This window comes from Pteronotus mesoamericanus, unplaced genomic scaffold (genome assembly GCF_021234165.1).
Source record: "Pteronotus mesoamericanus isolate MK-2021 breed Mesoamerican mustached bat unplaced genomic scaffold, CSHL_Meso_final contig_730, whole genome shotgun sequence".
NCBI lineage: Eukaryota > Metazoa > Chordata > Mammalia > Chiroptera > Mormoopidae > Pteronotus > Pteronotus mesoamericanus.
Window position 1 is genome coordinate 287,547 of NW_026555246.1, and position 16,913 is coordinate 304,459.

The 16,913-nt window shown below is 57.1% G+C and overlaps 3 protein-coding genes across 3 annotated transcripts; 2 read left to right on the plus strand and 1 right to left on the minus strand.

Moving 5' to 3' along the window:
* The first annotated feature begins 646 nt into the window (after nt 1-646).
* On the plus strand, nt 647-10,878 carry KANK3 (KN motif and ankyrin repeat domains 3). The gene is made up of 11 exons (XM_054583332.1): nt 647-683; nt 3,786-3,847; nt 4,617-5,894; nt 5,974-6,073; nt 6,280-6,477; nt 6,582-6,666; nt 7,194-7,410; nt 9,448-9,587; nt 9,707-9,907; nt 9,989-10,087; nt 10,731-10,878. Exons 2-11 carry the CDS (start codon nt 3,814-3,816, stop codon nt 10,806-10,808), a joined length of 2,430 nt encoding a protein of 809 aa, XP_054439307.1. The 5' UTR covers nt 647-683; nt 3,786-3,813; the 3' UTR covers nt 10,809-10,878.
* A 225-nt stretch (nt 10,879-11,103) lies between these two features.
* Nucleotides 11,104-12,215, minus strand: RPS28 (ribosomal protein S28). Its single transcript, XM_054583329.1, has 4 exons — nt 12,116-12,215; nt 11,980-12,027; nt 11,385-11,518; nt 11,104-11,183 (listed from the first exon to the last, which is right to left on the minus strand). The coding sequence occupies exons 1-3, from the start codon at nt 12,152-12,154 to the stop codon at nt 11,396-11,398; spliced, it is 210 nt and encodes a 69-aa protein (XP_054439304.1). The 5' UTR covers nt 12,155-12,215; the 3' UTR covers nt 11,104-11,183; nt 11,385-11,395.
* A 58-nt stretch (nt 12,216-12,273) lies between these two features.
* NDUFA7 (NADH:ubiquinone oxidoreductase subunit A7) lies at nt 12,274-16,498 on the plus strand. The gene is made up of 4 exons (XM_054583355.1): nt 12,274-12,366; nt 12,765-12,814; nt 15,374-15,523; nt 16,273-16,498. Exons 1-4 carry the CDS (start codon nt 12,316-12,318, stop codon nt 16,361-16,363), a joined length of 342 nt encoding a protein of 113 aa, XP_054439330.1. The 5' UTR covers nt 12,274-12,315; the 3' UTR covers nt 16,364-16,498.
* The last annotated feature ends 415 nt before the right edge of the window (nt 16,499-16,913 follow it).

Consider the following 16,913-nt stretch of genomic DNA (forward strand, 5'->3'; position numbering starts at 1 on the left):
ATCGGGAGAAAACAACCTGTACAGTCATTTTAGATCATAATATATCCCAAATGGGTTACAGTGTTAAATGTAACTGTAAATAAGTTCAAGAAACATGTATTGAGCTCCTAATGTGTGCCGGGGTACTGGATAAAGGAGTGACCAAAATAAATCAGTTTCCTGTCCTTATGGCACTGACCCAGTGGGAGAGCATGTGCAGGGAAGACAGTTCAGGAAGGTGGAACAGCATATGCAAAGACCCTGCGGTGGGAAAGACCCAGGGTCCTGGGACCTCACCCAGACACTGGGACCTGAACATCAGTCCTTCCCGCGTCTACCCAAACGATCTTCCAAACACACAAATCCCCCCCCCCCCCCCAGTGACTCTGCTGCTCAGAGCCTTCCCATGGCCCTCTAACCGCCAATGGATAAAATCTAGGGTCCTTAGAGCCCTAAGCAGAGCCGCGCTTGGCAGCGGCTCTCGGCCGCATCCGCCCTTAGGAACCGTCACTCCAGGCCCCGCCCCCAACCACGCCTTACACACGCGGGCCCAGCCCATCCCGCCTCATTATTGGACAGTTCAGAGAGCGTCGGGCGTTGGTTGGCTGGACTGACCGTCAGTTAGAGTCAAGGCATTGATAACCCGTTCTCGAGCTTCGAAGGGGCGGGCTCGGGTGCGGGCGCGGCTGGGGCTCCGGTATCAGGTAAATCCCCTGCTTGCGGGGCACCGATACGGATCATGGGGGGCTCAGGGGACGCCCCGGGAGGGGCGCTGGGCCTTCAGCCCCTCTGCGGGCTCAGCGCGCTGCGACGGGGCGGGCGCCACGTCCTCTGGCTGGGACCCCTCCCACGCAGAGAGCCCCAGGTGGGCAGCGAGCAGAGTGGGGGCCTCTGGATTCGTGAGATTGCCCCCCTCCTGCCCTTCAGGAGCCAAATGGGGGCTATTTCGTCCCCTAGTTCCCCAGCCGACTCCGAGACCCTCTCCCTGCGTGTCCCTCCCGGATAGCTTGGGGACCCGGGTCGTGCCCCTTGCGCTGGACCTGGGTGTGTGGGGTGATACGGAAACGGTGTTGGGGGAGGGACGGACGGCCACCCGGCCGGCAGACAATGGACAGCGGATGGAACCGCCCGGCGGCGTTTCCTGTAGGAAACGGCTCTGTCTCTGCCAGGCCGTCCTGGGGGGACGGTGAGGGGTGGTGGGTGCTGGCCTGAATCCTGCCCCGCACACCATCTTCAGCCTCCACCCCCACCTCAGGGGTGTGAGAGTTCTGCCCCAATGTCAGGGGGTGCCACCGCGCAGGGAACACGTCCCGCCCCCGTCCCCTCCCCTACTCCCTCCCCGCCCTCGGGACCTGGAGCCCGCGCTCCTCGTATTTCGTGATCACAGCTCCAAATCCCGAAATAGTTCCTGGGGCTGGAGTGCGGGCGTCTGGCGTCGGCTCTGACGGCCTAATGAGGGGGCCTCAGGCAGAAGATCCGGATCCAGCTGTGATAGCTCAGGCAGGGAGCGGAGGAGAGACGAGGGCAACTGCGCGCCCCCACGCCCCACCTCGGGTGAGACCGCAGCCCTGGAGCCACCGGGGCGTGAGCCCGCTCCTCGCCACCGGGGACACACGCGGGGACAGGCCGGAGTGCAGGCCGGAGGACAGGTCCGGGAGGAGGAGGGCTCCTTCCAGAAGGCTGTAAAGTGGCTTGGCCAATGCAGAAACAGTGGCAAAGCTGCCTGGGTTCAAATCCTGCCTTTGCCTGCATAGGACCTTGGGCAGATTATTTAATCTGTCTTCATCTCTTTCTCCATCTGTATAATGGAGGAAAAGAGAATGACAGTAAGAACACCTGGGTGGAGGATTCAACTGGGATTAAAAATAATATGATAATAATAATACCCACAGATTGCCTAGAATTAATGCTGCTCCAAAGAAAATAGAAAAAGTGTTTTTATTATTATTCACTGTTCTTGGAGCACCCATTCATTTCTCAGCCCAGCCAGTGAGTCCATTTGCTGCAGCTGGTTTGGGTCCTAAGAATGGCCCACAGCTGTTCTTTGAGTTCCTGCACACCTTGGATTTTGGTGTCCCCAGCACACCGGGGGGCAGGGGGACTGACCCCAACTGAGGCAGGCCCAGACCTTCCAACCCTCCACGCAGGCCTTTCCCACGGCCCAGCTCTTCTCTGTCAGTTTCCTAAAAACAAGTCCTGAGAGGCACTGGGTGTTCTCTGCGATGACCAGCTGCCCTGCTGGCCCGCCCCTGGCAGCCGGTGTAAAGGGACAGGAAACAGCTGCCTCGGGCCTGGAAGGGGCTCTGCTTGGCCTGGAGTGGGTGGGGGAGGTCAGGGATCCAGGCTGGACAAAAGTGGGAAGTGGAAGCATCCCCCCAACAGTGGTGAATCAGGTGGGCAGACGGGCGGGTGGGTATCGGGCACACAGGTGGTCATCGGGAGGACAAGAGGCCAGAAGGGGTGACCGGGAAGGCTGCTAGCTGGTTAGTTTAGCCCAGAGGAGCAGTGGGTTAGGGAGCGTACACACTGGGTCTGGTAGGCAAGGGCCCCTGGAAGATGAGCTGAGCCCAATCTGAGGGTGTTTCCCGCAGGCAGTTGACTTAATTGCTCTGTGCCTCAGTATCCCCATCTGGAAAATGTGAATAATATCTACCTTGCAGGATTGCATGGGGTTACATTTAATCAAGCAGGGCATACAGTAGGCACTTGATACAGGCAGCCTGCCCTTCCCTGAAGGTTTTTACTGTGGGTGCTTCAAAGCCCCATCTTTCTCATCCTGTGCTGAGTCAAAGTTCTGGACTCAATACTTGTCCTTGTTAAATATCACATTATTAGATGTGTCCCAATCTCCCTCAGTTTCTTAGAGCCTCCATCACATCACCCAGAAAGTTACTCTCTCTCCAGCCCCAGGTATAGCTTTCATCTCTGATAACTTGGGTGCCGTAGGTCCACTGTGAGCTCTTCTTACAGGCCAAGGGCAGAGCTTTGTGCCACTCCACTAGATATTCCGCAAATCAGGTATCCACTGATTTGCATCCTTAGTGTCTCTGGCCCACAACTCTCCATCTTCCCTACAAGGTTCTCACAAATGACCTTGGTAAAAATTCATATGCATCTTGTTTGCATTTGTCTAAGGAAAAAATTCAAGTGATTCTGTATTTTTTGTTGTTTTTTTTTTAATTTATTGATTTGAGAGAGAGAAACATAGATTTGTTGTTCCACTTATTTACACATTCATTGGTTGATTCTTGTATGTGCCCCTGTATGTAGGGGATCGAACCCTCAGCCTTGGGTTATCAGGATGATGTTCTAACAACTGAGCTACCCAGCCACGGCTGTTTGATCTTTAATCTGAAGAATCTAACTGGATGTGTCCTTAATGAGCCCCTGAAGGGTTTCTAATTCTCGCCTTCCTCCTCTGAAGGTTCAAAATCTACTCCTTTGACCATTAATTTCTGATTTTCTCCAGGGATTGACAGAAATCTCAGCAGGTCTGGAGTGACACCCATCCCCACCCCACCCCCAGCTCCTCTTGTCTTCTTGGTCACTTTTCTCTCTTCTTTTGATGTCCTTCCTGTCTCCTCCTGCCCAACAGGCTGAGACCTGGCACCTGGGTGTCCCCATATCCATCCATTCCGAAGTTTCACGGTCTTTAGAGGGAGGAGGGAGGACAGGGTGCTGTGCGGTGGTGGATGGTTGGAGGGGAGCTCTTGAGTCTGTTCACTCAGAATCCAGGCTGACCCCAGGGGCACAGTGAGAGGGTCAGGGCCTGACTGCACCCTCACCTCCTCTGGGGCCTTTTTCAGGGTGTGTCTGGTGACTACTCCAGGAAACATGGCCAAGTTTGCCCTGAATCAGAACATGTCTGGTGAGTGTACAAAATGGAATATGTGTGTGTGCACAGATCCTCACTTGGTGCTGGGCTGTGGACACTGCCCCGCAGTTCCCTCCTTTGCGTAGTGGCCAGAGAGTCCTTTCCAACTGTCCTTTGGGTAACGCCTGGGCCCTGTTTAAAACCCTCCTGTGCTGCCCTATCACATGTGGAATATAGCCCCGCTCTTCAGGAGGCCCAGGAGCCCCCTCTGTCTGGCCCCAGCTCACCTCTCCTATTCTTCTTCCCTGTCTTCCATCACTCTGCTCCAGACACTCTCCCCTCCACCCGTGACCCCAGCCCACTCTGCTCACTCCACCCCAGGGTCTTTGCATGGGCTGTTTTCTTTTAGGAACCTTCTGTCCCCAAGTGATTCCCTCTCATCACTTAGGGATCAACTTGTAAGTCCCTTCTGCAGGAAACCTGCCCTCCAGTTATTCTCTGCCTCATTACTGCCCTAAGCACCATTTGTAATGATTGTATCTGTCTCCTACAAGAGGGCAGGGGTGTTTGTCTTGTCCGCTGCTGTGTCCTCAGTGCCTACAAAAGTGCTTAGCATATAGTAGGAGCTCAATAAGTGCGTGTTTGCATGACTATTTGGGTGCACACAGGCATTTGAGCTTCAGGTATACAATGGCAGGTGTGCAGAGTTTGGTGCAGTGCAGCCCTGCTGGAGTGTCGTGATGGGGTGGGGGACGCGCTCCGTTTGTCCAGTCCTTCCGGGGCCCCCGGCCTGACATCCTTCACGCCCCTGTCATACCCGCAGACCCGGGTGGCCCTCGCCTGTGCCCCGGCCCGATTGGGGGCGCCCGCAGCCCGAGCTCACCCTACACGGTGGAGACGCCCTATGGCTTCCACTTGGACCTGGACTTCCTTAAATACGTGGAGGAGCTGGAGCGAGGCCCCGTCGCCCGTCGCGCGCAGGGAGCCCAGCCGGCACGCTATCCCCGCGCGCCCCGTGTCGGCCTTGCGGGCGCGCGTAGCCCTGGCGCCTGGACATCTACCGAGTCCCTGGTCAGTGATGACGGGGGAGCGTCGGGCTCACTTTCCCCAGCTGCGCCCTCGTGGCTCCTGCCGCCTCCGCTGTCGCCTCGCGCACCTGTGCGCAACCCGCACGTCCAGGACACACTCCTGGAGACTAGGCGGCGGCTGGAGCTGGCGCAGGCTCAGGCGCAGGCGCGCGAGCGCAGCCCGAGCAGCTCGGGCCGCAGCAGCCCGGTCCCGGGCTCCGCCCCCCATCCCGCCCCTGCCTCACCGGGCCCCGCGCAACTGCAGCTCGTGCGTGAGCAGATGGCCGTGGCGCTGCGGCGTCTGCGCGAGCTCGAGGACCAGGCACGCGCGCTGCCCGAGCTGCAGGAGCAGGTGCGTGTGCTGCGAGCGGAGAAGGCGCGGCTGCTGGCTTTGCGCCGGCAGCAGGAGCCCGATGTAGAGGTCGAGGCGCGCCCGGACAAGCTCGCACAGCTGCGCCGCCTCACCGAACGCCTGGCCACCTCCGAGCGCGGCTTTCGCGCCAGGGCGAGCCCCCGGGTGGACGGCCCCGACGGGAAAGCTCCGAGGTGCAGCGAGGACGCACTCCAGGCCCTCGACGGGGCGGCGGGGAGCCCCGATAGGGCGCCCCAGACGCAAGATCCTGGAACCCAGGCCGTGCTGGGGACCCAAGACGCGGGAGCCCAGGCAGTGCCGGAGACCCGGGAGGCCAGCGTGGAGGCAGCCCCTGAGACCCTTGAGGCGGACTCGTGGGTGACCGAGGCGTTGCTGGGGCTGCCCGAGGCCGCCGAGCGCGAGCTGGAGCTGCTGCGCACCAGCCTGGAGCACCAGTGCGGGGTGAGCGAGCTTCTGCGGAGCCGGCTGCGAGAGCTGCAGGAGGCCCGCGAGGCTGCGGAGGAGGCAGCAGCGGCCGGGTCTCAGCCGCGGGAAGCTGCCACCCAGACCCCATGGGGTTGTGTTGAGACGGCCACGCAGACCGAGCCTCCCATAGAGGCTCCTTCTCTGATGCAGAACCCGCCCGTACTCACGGACGGGGACAGGACCATGGCGCCCACCGGTGAGTACAGACCGCTCTCGGAGGCCTGGCTTTCTGGCCATCGGACTCGAACTCAGCGTCTTAATCTGATCCCTGGCAGGCACCCTCAAATCCATCATGAAGAAGAGAGACGGTACCCCTGGCGCCCAACCCAGCCCTGGACCCAAAAGCCTGCAGTTTGTTGGGGTCCCCAACGGAGAGTGAGCATTTCCCCCTCCCATGGCAGCATCCGAGGGAACATGGACTGGGGTTTGAATCCCAGCTCTGGCCCTCGCTCGCAGCACGGTCTCGGCAAGCCTCAGTTTCCTCATCTGGGAAATAGGGACAGCCACTCCGCCTCACAGGGCTCCAGAACGAGCCCATAGGGGAGGCTCAGCAGACCCCTCCCAACCTGCCCCGCCCCCAGGTATGAGAGCTCATCCAGCGAGGAAGACAGTGACAGCGAGGATGGCGCTGATGAGCCCCCGAAGAGAAACTCCTTTGGCTCCGGGGATGACAGCAGCCAGGGATCCGACTCCGGCATCCCCGGCCCTCCCAGCAGTGCGGTCGCTCGGGACCCTGAGCTGGACTCGGAGGCAGAGTCTCAGCCGGGTGCGCAGGGGAGGTGAGCAGCACCAGGGACACCAGAGTAGGAGCGGTTGTTCTCTTTCCAATTTCCGCGAGCCCCCGCCCCCACCACTCCTGAGTCTCTCCCCACTTCCTGGGTAGGTGTGAACTGAGCCCGCGGTTGAAGGAGGCATGCCTTGCGCTGCAGCGACAGCTGAGCCAGGCCCGTGGAGTCGCCCGCGATGGCGTGAGTGCGAGGACAGCCCTTCACAGACGAAGTCGTGGGCCCGCCAGGGACTTCCCCTGACGTCCTCAGGGAAGCGCCTCCGTTGCCTCGAGTTGGGGAAGGGTCCCGAGTTCCGTCCCCTGCCGCCAGGGACCTCCACCAATCCCAGGCTCTCCAGCGGGATCTCCCCCCAGGGGAGCGCTCATTTTTTGGGGGGTGGGGGGTGGGTAAGAGAAGCAGAAACTTTATTACATATTAGATAAATTGTTGTTTGGGATGGTGAGAAAAGGGCAGCTCTGATCCTGGTTCCCTAAAAGGGTCGCCCCCAAGCACTGATTGAAGTCCCAAGCTCGCTCCCAGACTCCTCAAAGACAAGCGCCTCCCCGCCTTCCTCCAGGTTTTCCCACATGCACTTCCCAGAGTCCTGTTCCTGTGGGCCTGGGACCCACACTGTCCTCCCTCCTCCAAAGGGGTGCGGCCCCATGACAAGCAGTGACCCCCCCGCCCCCCGCGGGGACCATCGCTGATGCCTCTCCCTGTCCCGGCAGGGCGCGGCACGCCTGGTGGCCATGGAGTGGTTTCGAGTGTCCAGCCAGCGACGTTCGCAGGCGGAGTCCGTAGCCCAGGTGCTGGGCGCCCTGGCGCGCCTGGGACCAGAGCTGCTGGCGCACGTGGTGAACCTGGCTGACGGGAACGGGAACACAGCCCTGCACTACAGCGTTTCCCATGGGAACCTGGCCATTTCCAGCTTGCTGCTGGATACTGGTCAGCAGGCAGGAGGGGTGGGCAGGGTACCAGGCGATGGCGGGGGGGGGGGGCACGGAAAGGAGGGCCGGGCCAGGTCAGCCGGGAAAACCTGGAGAAGCCTGCAGAGCGGGGCTGGCCAAGCAGATGGCGGCATCGGCCCTTCACTGGAGGCTTCAGGATCCAGCATGGAGTCTCTTCTCCAAGCTCTGGGCTCTTGACCCTTCACACTTTCCTGGGGGAGGGAATTCCAGGCTTTCCAATTATGTGGACTGATACTTAGGGTAATTATTTAATCTCACCAGTCTTCGGCTTCCTCAGCTGTGAAATGGGGAGCAGCACCTTCCTCCCCCGGGAGCTGCGCAACACGGGTAGAGCAGTGTCAGGCATGCAGGTGGCCACGCAGTGGTCACTCCTGTCCCTCAACCTCAGCCCCAATACCCGCCCACCCACCTACCTCCCTGGCCTTGAGGGAAGTACTCCCTGGCCTGGGCTGGCTTCCTGGGCTGGCACTGTGCCTCGCCCTCCACCCGTTCCAGCTCACACATTCCTGTCCTCAGCCTCTGGAGTAGAGCTAGACGGCTCCAGGTGTTGCTGAGCCCACAGGCAAGTACTGACCGCCTGCTGGGTACCAGCTACAGTACTGGAGTGGGCCATCCACATACAGCTGCTTTCCCAATGGGACTCAGCAGAGGGGACAATGGACAGAGGACAAGCCGACTGCCCACCAAGAGCCCTTCTGAGTGCCCTCTCTCAGGTCCAGTAAACTCTGGGCCCACCCTTGGGAGGCCGTCTCACTGCAGCTGAGACAACTCCCCTGTTCTCTCCCCCATCCCTAAACACAGATTCTTCCCGTCCCCGCAAGTCTTGACTCATGAGGGAGCTGAGGCTTGGGAGGAGACGATGCCTGAATTTGAGGTCTTTCCTGGGCATCCCTTGCCTTAAGTGGATGGTGGCCATGGCAGATGGCAAGGCAGGCATGGCAGTCAGTCATTCAGAGAGGCCCAGGGCTCATTGGACTCTTACTTCCTATACTGAACCCCATTCGGCCACCTCCCCAGACCCTGCTCTGGGCCTTTTGGTTGAGTCACCACCAGTATCCCCTATGCCCCTACTCGCTTGTTGTCAACCTGGTCCTCCCTCCCGAGGACCCAAACCCTCAATGCACCGCTCACATAGGGGCTGTTTTCTCTCACCCCTCCAACCTCCTGGCTCCTCTCCCTTGACATCTACATCAGCCTTATACCTGAGGGTCACCTAAAAACTCTTGATGCCACCAGTAACTATGCCGCTTCCCTAACCTCTTCCCAGAACCCCACTTCTGAACTCCTACCTCTGCAAGGTATCAACTTGCTGTCTCCCATCCCCCACCCCCCTCTGACTTTACAAGACCCTCCTAGCTCCTTGGACACCACAGGGGGTTAGGGTCTACGGTAACAGTCTCATTTTAACTGCACACTACTCCCAAATAAGGTTGCATCTACCATATGGGTGGGGGGTAGGACTGCAACATATTTTGGGGAACATTTAATCTGTAACAGGCTGGAGGCAGGGGAGGGTCGCTGAGGGACAGTTAAGTAACAGGCCCAGAGGTCATGGGGCGGGGGGGGGTCAATGGCCAGGAACCCAGGAGCAACAGGATCACAGAAGGGTTTTAAACCAAGGTGGATCAGTTGGCACAGCTCTCTGGGAGGACGATGGTGGTGCCTTGGTAGGTAGTTGCCATGAAAATATTCCTTACTGGGCAACTACTATGTGCCAGGTATTGTTCTAGTTACTGGGGGATACAACAAACACAACAAAGTTCCCAAACCAGTTTGAAGTAGGGAGTGGAGAGACGGCTCCACTAAGGTGAAATTTGGGCAGAACCCTGTAGGTGAGGGAAGGGAGGAGCTACGGTGCTCTTCGTAGGAGCACGGCGTAGACAAAGGGGACAGTCAATTCATGACCCTTGGTGACCACCCATTACATGAGCCTGACACTGGGGGAGAGGTGAGTGGACCAGGTTGGGCAAGGAGTGTGGGCTCTTCTCAGTTGACTGATCCCCCTTTCTCCCAGGGGTCTGCAAGGTTGACTGCCAGAATCGAGCAGGCTACTCGGCCCTCATGTTGGCCGCACTCACCTCCGTGGGGCAAGAGGAGATGGCTGTGGTCCAGAGACTCTTCCGCATGGGCGATGTCAATGCCAAGGCCAGCCAGGTGCGTGGACACTCTCCCTGGCTCCAAGCCCAGAGGTCACTTCCACTTCAGGAGCCAACCATCTTTGACCTCCCTCCCCCTAGAGCCCACCCAGCCCTGTCCTTTTCTTCACCCCTCAGACAGGGCAGACAGCCCTCATGCTGGCCATCAGCCACGGCCAACAGGACATGGTGGCAGCCCTGCTGGCATGTGGGGCAGACGTCAACATGCAAGATGTGGACGGGGCCACGGCGCTGATGTGTGCCAGTGAGTACGGACACCTGGAAACCGTCCGGTTGCTGCTGGCACAGCCAGGCTGCGACCCCGCTCTCCTGGATAACGTGAGCCACTGTAGGGCCGGTGGGGGCGGCAGGATACCCACGCCTCAGTTCAGGGACCTAACTGTCCCTATGATCCTTCAGGAGGGCACCAGTGCCCTGGCCATGGCTCTGGAGGCTGAACAGGATGAGGTGGCTGCTCTGCTGCACGCTCATCTGAGCCCGGGCCAGCCTGGTCCCCCGGTAAGTGCAGTTCCTGCTCCAAGCCATGGAACGACAGCTGCACGTCGGAGGGGGCCACCACGTGTGCTCTAGGGAGGTCTCCCTCTCTGCACCCCCAGGGCAGCAATGGGGTGGGAACCAGGTCTGAATCTCCTCTACATGGCTGGGACACTCCTCCACTTTATAGACCATGAGCCTAAGGCCTGCAGAGGGAAAGTCCCATGATCAGAGGAGAGATGTCGGAGCTTCTCCGTCAGTGAACTCCTGTTACTGCCCCCAAGGAGACTCATAGCCAAGGAATTAGCAACTCTTGGGCGCTAGGCCTGTTGTTGGGAGGGGACGCGGGCCTCCTGCACAGGTAGCTCCAGAACTGAAGACTGAATGAGTCTGCTGGCAGCAGGCAGGGAAGGGAACACTCACGTTTGTCCCCAAGAGATAGAGACTTGCACTCAAAAGGCAAGTGCCAGGCTGTTCTTCACATCCACATAATTAAACCCAGGCAGCCTGGCTCCAGTGCGAAGGGTAGAGTTCTTTAGAAACGACCACAGCGGAGAGAGAAACAAGTCCTCCACTACATCAAGCATCCTTGAGTCTGAGGGAGCAGAAACCCACAACATTCTGCCCACAAGGGCTGTGACGAGACTCTCCCACCTCTTCTCACCAGTCACCCCCCGACTCCCCCACGGCCATGCCTGGTGTAAGAGGAAGCACGGACGGTGGAGAAGACCCCCCGACTCAGTGAGTGGCCCGGCACAGTGGACCTGGATAGGGAGGGGTGAAGAAGGGGCCAGGGTCTGCTGCCCACCCATGCAGACCTGGCCCACCCTTCTTCCCTAATAAAATGTTAACTAAACCTGTATCTTGTTTTAGGAACACATACACACACGGTTCCCTCTCCTCATAAAGAAAATGCCTTGTTGGGCAAGCCCCCCCCCCCCCCCCCCGCCAAGTTTTCCAGAATGCAAAAGGACCAGTGACCCCTGGGTGCTGCACTGGAGAGTTTCATAGGTTTAGACACAACCCAGACAAAACCCTGCTTTACATACAATACAAACGCTTTATTAACAGTCGAACGTCATCCCCAGGGGCCATGTGGTCCACCTAGACATCCAGGACCCTGTAAACAGACCCAAGCAGGACATGCTGACAGGCCTCCCAGCAACAGGCAAACTCCCTCTCCCGCTTTGCCAATTTCAGCAGCCGGCTTCTACCTCCCGACCCCACTCCCAAGAGCCCCCTTAACCGTGGGCTTGGCAAAGCCTCCCTACCGCCAGGTAAGAGGCCGGCTCTCGGTTCCCACATTCCAGTACTGACTCACCGGACACCAACTCAGCGCAGTCTCCGAGCCTCTCGCTCGGACTCCAACAGGGTGAGCACGTCGCCCTCGCGCACGGGGCCTTTCACGTTGCGGATGATGGAGCGGCTCGTGTCGTCCATGAATTCCACGCGCACCTGCGAGGCCCATTAAGGGGGGGCGGAAGGCAGTGTGAGGCGGCCACGAACAACCACGGGGTGGGCAGGAGATGTGGATTTAGAGGGCGTACAGGGGCCTGCCCAGGGATACTTAAAAAGGAGCCTGAGGCTGGCTGGCAGGTAGGACTGGGCCGAGAAAAAAAAGATGAAAACGGCGGAGACACGGCAGACAAAGCTCTCGAGCGCCGGAGACAGTCATCAGGGGGAAAAACTGCAGCTCTGGGCCCGGTGGGGACGGGAGCAGACTCGGCCAGGCATGGAGGTACACAGTGGTCGTTGGAACCGTGTGAACCAAGAAAAGGAGGGTCATCCAAACTCAGACCCGGCTGGCAGGGCCTTGGGTGAGGGTTCGGAATCCCCAGGAACCCTGGGATAAACGGGACATCCGTTCTAAGATTCCAACTGGCCGGGTTCAGACCCGGGGCCCCCCACCAGCTCACCTGCGTGCACTGTCCCTGGGAGCCGGTCCTGCCCAGCACCTTGGTGACCTGGAGGAAAGAAGCTGGAGTCAGACCTGGCCTGCCCGGTTCCCCCTGCCCCGTCACTCTGGCCCTCAAAACCGAGATCCCGCCTCACCCTAGCTAGCTTGATAGGTTGCACACGACTCGTGTCCATGATGGCGGCGGCGGTTCGGCGGAGAGGAGTCACGTGTTTTGAGGAGCCCCTTTATACGACGCCCTAGCCCCGCCCTTCCTGTTCTCGCGAGACCGTGCAGGCACTTCCCAGCAAGCCCTCGCGGTAGTGACGTTATCGGCGCCCTTCAGCACAGGCGGAAGATGGCGTCCGCTACTCGGTTCATCCAGGGACTGCGGAACTGGGCCTCTGGGGTGCGCGGGGCGGGAAGGGCCGCGTTGTGGGGCTGGGAACTCCGTGCACCAGGGGCCCGCTCCTTTACTACCTCCTGCACCCGGGGTCTGAGGGCCTTAACACCGAGATCCCTCTTGGCCAGTCCCCCTCGCTCAGCCTGGAACCCCCAACTCTTGACCTCTTCAGCGAGGGTCCCACCCACCTCCATCCCCAGCCCTTGGCCGGAAACCTGGCATTAGAGCTGGCATCTCCCTAGTTCCGGACCTTAATAGCCTGGGGTCTTAGCCTGGCCAGGGAACATATCCATGTCTTTAACTGCCCGTCCGTCTCCTTCCCTTCGTTCATCTGTACCTGGGCCGTCCCTCTCCTCTCCTGGGGTTCCCTGCTGGCTGACCTTCCTCTCCTCCTCCTCCCACAGCGAGACTTGCAGGCGAAGCTGCAGCTGCGTTACCAGGAGATCGCCAAGCGGTGAGCAGGCCCCGCTCGCTGCTCAAACCCTCGCCCCGTCCTGCCCTACCTCCACCAAAAACAAAACCCGTGTTCCTTTAGACCCCTGAAACCTGGGCCAAAATCCTGCCTCCAGCTTCCTGGCAGGCTGTGCAGGCAGGTTTGCCTTTAATCTTTTTGGACTCTGATGTAGACGGCTCTTGGAAACAGACAGACTGGGTGTGAGTTCTGTTTGGGAAACCTCATTGTGATTTACAGTCCTCAGTGCGGCTTTGCCAGTTAGTGTATCATTTCCAAGCTATAGATGGAAAAAAAAATTGAGGCGTGGAGACTAAATTATTTGCTTAAAGCCACTCAAGCTAGAAAGTGACAGCTGGGACTTGAATCCTGGAGTGTCTTGATTTCAAACTCATTTATGTCCCAAAGTGCTTGATATTTACAAGCCCTTGTCAGTCCTCAGCCTTGGGAATACCAGTGCAGGCAAGAAAAGTTCTTGACCGCATTCCTTCATATCTTTGGAGAGAGAAACATAGTAAGGAATTAAACGCAACAGGCAAAAGACATTGTTCTGGAATGCTCCAAAGACAAAGTGAATGACAGTAATGTGGAGGGTGGTTACCTCGGGTCTTGTGGTCAGAAAAAGTCTCTTAAGGGATCGACATTTTGATTCACCTGGATGATGAAAAGGAGCCAAAGGATAATTATTGAAAAGGCATTCTGGGCAGAGGAAGCAGGAGACACAAAGCTGTGAGGCCAGGCACAGCCAGAAGTAGGAAGGAGGCCCATGCTTGGAGGAAACGGGGATAGTACATGTGAAGTCAGTGGCAGGCAAAGGTAAGGCCCCTTGGAGGGTTGACAGGAAAGGAAGAAAAATAGCATTAAAGTAACCAAATTTATGTGAATGCCTACGTGATGTAACTAATTCCCAGTATCAAAAGTTATGAATTGCTTTTCTATCCAGGTTTTGAGCCCATTGAGGAAACAGTATTGTAGAATTTTCAGCTTCTTTAGGATAATGGCGCCCCCTAGTGATTATTTGGGCCTTTCTGTTGGCCTCTGGGTTTTGTTTCTTTGTTGTTGTTGTTTTCCAAATTAGGAACAAATTCTCCTCTGACAAACCTCATTGGTTACCATACCGGACTGTACGAAGCTCAGCCCTGGTTCTTTGTACCTTTTTTGTGCTTCTTGCCAAAGGCTGTGGCTGTTCCTAGAGTCATCATCTCTGCACTTCAGGGGTTAAGCAAGTTGTAGAATTTTTTTTTTTTAAGATTTTATTTATTTTTAGAGAGAGGAAGGGAGGGAAGAGAGGGAGAGAAACATAAATGTGTGGTTGCACCTCACGTGTCCCCCACCAGGGACCTGGCCTGCAATCCAGGCATGTGCCCTGCACTGGGAATCGAACTGGTGACCCTTTGGTTCGCAGACTGGCACTCAGTCCACTGAGCCACACCAGCCAGGGCCAGTTGTAAAATTTTTTAAGTTTATTTTTATCTGTTTGTTTTTGATTTTGCTTTATTTTTTTTAAAGATTTTATTTATTCAGTTTTACAGAGGGGAAGGAAGGGAGAAACAGGGAAAGATCAATGTGTAGCTGCCTCTTGAGCGCCCCCTACTGGGCACTTGGATGGCAACCCAGGCATGTGCCCTGACTGGGAAATGAACTGGCAACCCTCTGGTTCACAGGCTGGCACTCAATCCACTGAGCCACACTAGCCAGGGTTCTTTTTAAAAAGTATACAGTGATTTTCACTTGTGTAAGAAAAACTTAAATTCTGACAAAATTATTATCAGACAGAAAGTTGATTTAAAAACATGGTTGAGCAAAAACCCAATCTTTGTAAGATTTTTCTTCCTTTCAGCCCTCCCTCTCTATTGTGTTTTCCAGGAAAGCTCATCTTGTCTTGATGTTAGGGTTTCTTTACAGGCTTCCAGTTTCTTCCTGTATTCACCCAGGGTTTAGCCTAAGTCAGGACAGAGCTCTGTTCACCCCCTTCTTTTGGCTGCAGCCACCATGACGTGGCAGGGAGTACAGGGGCCTGCGAGGCTTGGGGTACGAGGTGGTGCTCTTTGAGTAACAAGCCTTGAGCCCAGTGGGGTTCTCCAGAGAGCTGCTGAGATAGCAAGAAACCCGGGAGTTCTGTAGCCTGGCCTTTGGGGAGGAGTCCCTCACCGTAGCTATGTCCTCTTCATTTCCCGAGCACCTGCAGGTGGAAGTGAGGCCGTCCGCCAAGCTCTGGGTCATGGTGGGGCGGGAAGAGGCCCAGGGGTTCAATCTGGGCCTGCCCCCTCTGTGGGTGTCAAAAAAGTTGTCCTTCCCTACCCACCACATTTGCGGCAGGTAGGGACCTGCAGTGGGGCAGGGCCAGACCCCACCTTTTAGTACCTTCACGTCCGAAGCCTGGGCTGCCACCTGCTCCTAGGCTCTGGCCCCTCTCTGTGCATGTCCCTCCATGACAGGGCACGTACCAAGGGATACTCCTGGCCTGCGGCCTGTCCTGATGACTGAGGTGAGCGGCCCTGCTCAGCCAGGCAGTGAGAACGCTTACGGCTTTTGCTTTAATGCCCATGTCCTTTTCCTCAGGACTCAGCCTCCTCCCACACTCCCTGTGGGCCCCAGCCACAAGCTCTCCAGCAATTACTACTGCACTCGTGACGGCCGGCGGGAATCCGCGCCACCCTCGGTTGTCATGTCCTCATCGAAGGCGCTGGCGTCAGGCAAGCCAGCAGAGAGGTGAGGACGCCGCATGCGCCTCCTGCTGCCAGCCCTCTCTCGCTCCTGCTTTTCAGGGTCCCATTTATTGAGCATCAGCTGCGCTGGGAACTGTGCAGCTGGAGGCTTTCACCTGCAGACTCGTTTAATCCCCACCGAGCTCAGAGGAAGGTTAGGACCTCCGCCCAGGGCGGGCTTCCTGCAAGTCCTGGGAAGCTCCAAGGTCCCTTCAAGAGCTGTGGGAGAATCCCAGGCATTGCTGTTTTGTAATTTTGTAGTCTTTCTTTAAAAAATTGAGGTATAACTGACATACTACATTAGTTTCAGGCGCACAACATAATGATTCAATATCTCTGTTGCAAAGTGATCACCACAAGAAGTCTATTTACTGCTTATTACTTCACATAGTTAAAATACTTTTTTGTGATGAGAACTTTTAATATCTACTCTCTTAGCAACTTTCAAATATATGATTCAGTGTTATTAACTATGGTCACCGTGCTGCACATTCCACCCTCAGGACTGACTTTACAAATATAAGTTGGTACCTTTTAACCCCCTATGTCCACCTACCACCCTCCACCCTGGGTAACCACTAGTCTCTTCTCTGTATCTGTAAACTTGTTGGGTTTTGTGTGTGCTTGTTTTAGATTCCACATATAAGCGAGATCATACAGTGTTTGTCTTTGTCTGACTTAACCGCGCTGGACATGATACCCTCTGGGTCCATCCATGTTGTTGCAAATGGTAAGATTTTGTTCCTTTTTCAGCTCAGCTGTGGCGACCACTGAGAAGAAGGCAGTGACACCAGCTCCTCCCATGCAGAGGTGGGAGCTGTCCCAAGACCAGCCTTACCTGTGACCCTGCTCTGGGCCACCTGGCTGTGCCCTCAGGGCCACCTGAGTGCTTCCCCTCCTTGTCTTCCCTCCCGGAAGAATGTGACCTAACTTATGACAAATATATCGTGCTCTCCAGTATCACTGGTATTTTTACTTCTAAAGCAACACTGAGTTTACTTGCATTTTGAGATGAAGTTCGTGCTAAGCGCTCCAGGGTCAGGGAGGGATAGTGGTTCTCGGGCTCCTGGGTGACAGGAGTCAGAGATGCACGGCATGTGCAGGGGGCCCAGAGATGTCTCCGTCCCGTGCCCAAGGGCCTGGGTCTGTCCCAAGAGTGATGGCCTGGGGGTTGGGAGGCTTGGACTGAAGGGCAGCAGAGCCGAATGCACTGCTCACTTAGCTCTCTCAGGAGCTTTTCGAGCCATTGCTTAGGTGGACGTTGGCCAGCACCCTCCCACTGTGGCTCCTGCCTGACTGTGACCTCCCTGCAGCTCAGCAGCAAAGGCAGAGGACAGCAAGGCAGCTCACCAGTAAGGCTCCCCTACGGCAGGGGAGGAAAGGCCTCCCCGAGT